A 2,606-nucleotide genomic window follows, 5' to 3' on the forward strand; every position below is an offset into this window, starting at 1 on the left:
GACTAGATCCAGGAAGCCACAACTTGCACTACTTGGCTTTCAAAACGACTCAATTTTTCAAAAAATAATTAAAAACGAAAACAAACAAAAGAACTAATCAGAACTTAATAAGTATAGTATGTATTACCCCCACTCCCTTTTTTTTTGAATTTTGTTTTATTTTTTTATTTTTTTGCTTCATGGACTGTTGAAAGGTCCTTTGTACACTAAGTTCTAGCACTTTGTCAGACAAAGTACTGTCTCAGAAGGCGAATGTTCCAGGGTTTGTGCAGGATTTGACCCTGCATGGTCATCAACTTGTATGCCCCATTCCCAACAATGCTTTCAACCTGGTATAGTCCTTCCCATTTGTAAACAAATTTTCCTGCCTTCTGATTCTTGGTGTTTTCAAACACCCTTCTGAGTACTAGGTCCCCTACTGCGAGGGTCCTTATGTTGACGTTCTTGTTATACGTTCTTGCTACGGACTGCTTATATGATGCCATGCGTATGTAAGCACTTTCTCGTAGTTCGCCAACTGTGTCCAGACTTCTGGTCATTTCTATTTGATTCCGCTCTGCTGTCAAGCACCCATATCTGTGCGTTGGTACCAGAACTTCTGATGGAATTACGGCTTCTGCACTGAATACCAGACTGAACGGCATTTGCCCTGTTGCTGTCTTTGGCGCCGTTCTATCTGATCAAAGTACTAGTGGCAATTCGTTTGCCCACTTGCCTCCAAGTTCCTCAAGCCGTTTCCTGAGGTTCTCTACAATGATTTTATTGCTGGATTATACTTGTCCGTTTATCTGTGGGTACCGGGGAGCAGACTTTCTTAATGTTATATTCCATCGTGAGTAAAACCCTTCAGTGTTATCAGATATGAACTGCGACCCATTGTCACATATGATTTCGGATGGTATCCGGAATCCGCTGGTGATGTAACGCTTTATAAAAGAGATTACTTGGGACTCCATTACTTCCGCCATTGCCTCAACTTCAATCCATCTTGAGAAATAATCTGTCATGGCAAGCATGTATACTCTGTTTCCTGGCGCCTTGGGTAGTTTCCCTACTATGTTCATCCCCTACATCATAACAACCATAGGGAGATGATGGAATGCAATGGTTTTGCTGGTTGGTGAATGGCCGGAGCTGCCCTCTGACATGAGTGTAGATACCCAGTATCTGCTGAGACTCAAACAAACACCCGATGATTATCGGACTATAACATGTTTTGGAATCGCGGCGTTTGATCGACAGTTTGTGTACAACTTTACGTCGGAAAACTTAAAACGATTTCGAAAATAAAACATTTCAAAACTTTTCAAAAGTACCTGGAGTGTTTAATGCACGACGACGGGGTCACAATGACACTAACTAGAGTCAAAACCGACACCGGACCAAAAACCGACTAAAAAATTCAAATCCCGATTCCAACAACGAGTCAAACCGAGTCAACCACCAAAAACAAAACATTCAAAGCCTTTTATACTAAGATTACCCGGATTCATGAATGGTCAAGTACCAAAAATGTGACTACAAATCCTAGGATAGAACAAATCATGATTGCACTTGTGTGAAAGCGACAAGACAACTCGAAGACCCGCGACGTGGCTCGCGCCTCTTTGAGCAGCCCAGGTGGCCACGTCGCTCAAAACTCACACAACCACTCATTTTCCTATAAATACCCCTCAAATGCCCCCATTTTAGAACTTACGCGAGTGTCCGCCCCCTCTTTTCTCCCTTAAAATTCTCGACTCGACTTCTTAAGTCACAATCCGACGCGTATTTACGACCTACCGATCATAAATACAAGCCTTACACATTGTTTGGTACCCTCATCGTGCATTAAATCACTTGACCGACCACTTCGACCACTACACCGTCACTAATCTTAATAAAACACTATTTTTACTTAGCAAAACGATTTTAAACCGGGTCTTTTCCGACCAAACAAGTTGTTACACTTACGTCGGTTTCTCGCCATTGTAACACCCCCTCATACCAAGGTGCCTTACCAGGACCGCCCTACCATGAAAGTGTGTTACCATCTCGTTTACCCGAGGTTAGTACATATCAAAAGCGTCTGAACTGAGCACATTTATTAAATGCCATAAAGGGTTAAAGTTTACATCAAACCAAAATCCAAAATCTGATTCAACAATACCAATCCAATTTCTGACAACTAATAAAATCAAAACTAAGACTCGAACGGTGATGCTATGACTGGTGATGACAACGCTCCCATGACTGCCCCAAGCTCACCACAAGCATTACCTGTCAAGCCTGCTCACCATCTCCGAATGGATCACCGCAGATTCCACAAATAACAACGGGGTCAATATTACTCAAACAATATAAGACAAACAGACGAGATAACCAGCTGATCATCCTCCAACTCCAGTCTCCCGATCTCACACAGTAACCGACTACACACCAAAGTGTGTAGCCCTGCCAGATTACCCATCGCAACAGGTAATCCTCGCCGCCAGTGGGTGACCGCAGCCGCTCCCACCTAGTCCAGCTCATCAACGAGCGACTAACAATCCCTGTCCCTTAATGTGCACATCCCCTCCCGTGGCAGGTTCCACGGAGGACGAACTAGGGTGTGAAGCCACTCCCGC

General features: G+C 43.7%; 1 protein-coding gene across 1 annotated transcript; it reads right to left on the reverse strand.

Moving 5' to 3' along the window:
- Window positions 1-224: 224 nt before the first annotated feature.
- LOC141640797 (uncharacterized) lies at window positions 225-644 on the reverse strand. The gene has a single exon (XM_074449476.1). The coding sequence runs from the start codon at window positions 642-644 to the stop codon at window positions 225-227; it is 420 nt and encodes a 139-aa protein (XP_074305577.1).
- Between the last annotated feature and the right edge of the window lie 1,962 nt (window positions 645-2,606).

The sequence above is a fragment of the Silene latifolia genome, chromosome 2 (genome assembly GCF_048544455.1).
Source record: "Silene latifolia isolate original U9 population chromosome 2, ASM4854445v1, whole genome shotgun sequence".
NCBI lineage: Eukaryota > Viridiplantae > Streptophyta > Magnoliopsida > Caryophyllales > Caryophyllaceae > Silene > Silene latifolia.

Bases quoted from the DNA above. Each gene is read 5' to 3' on its own strand.
- LOC141640797 (XM_074449476.1), bottom strand. From the start codon at position 644: ATGCCGTTCAGTCTGGTATTCAGTGCAGAAGCCGTAATTCCATCAGAA.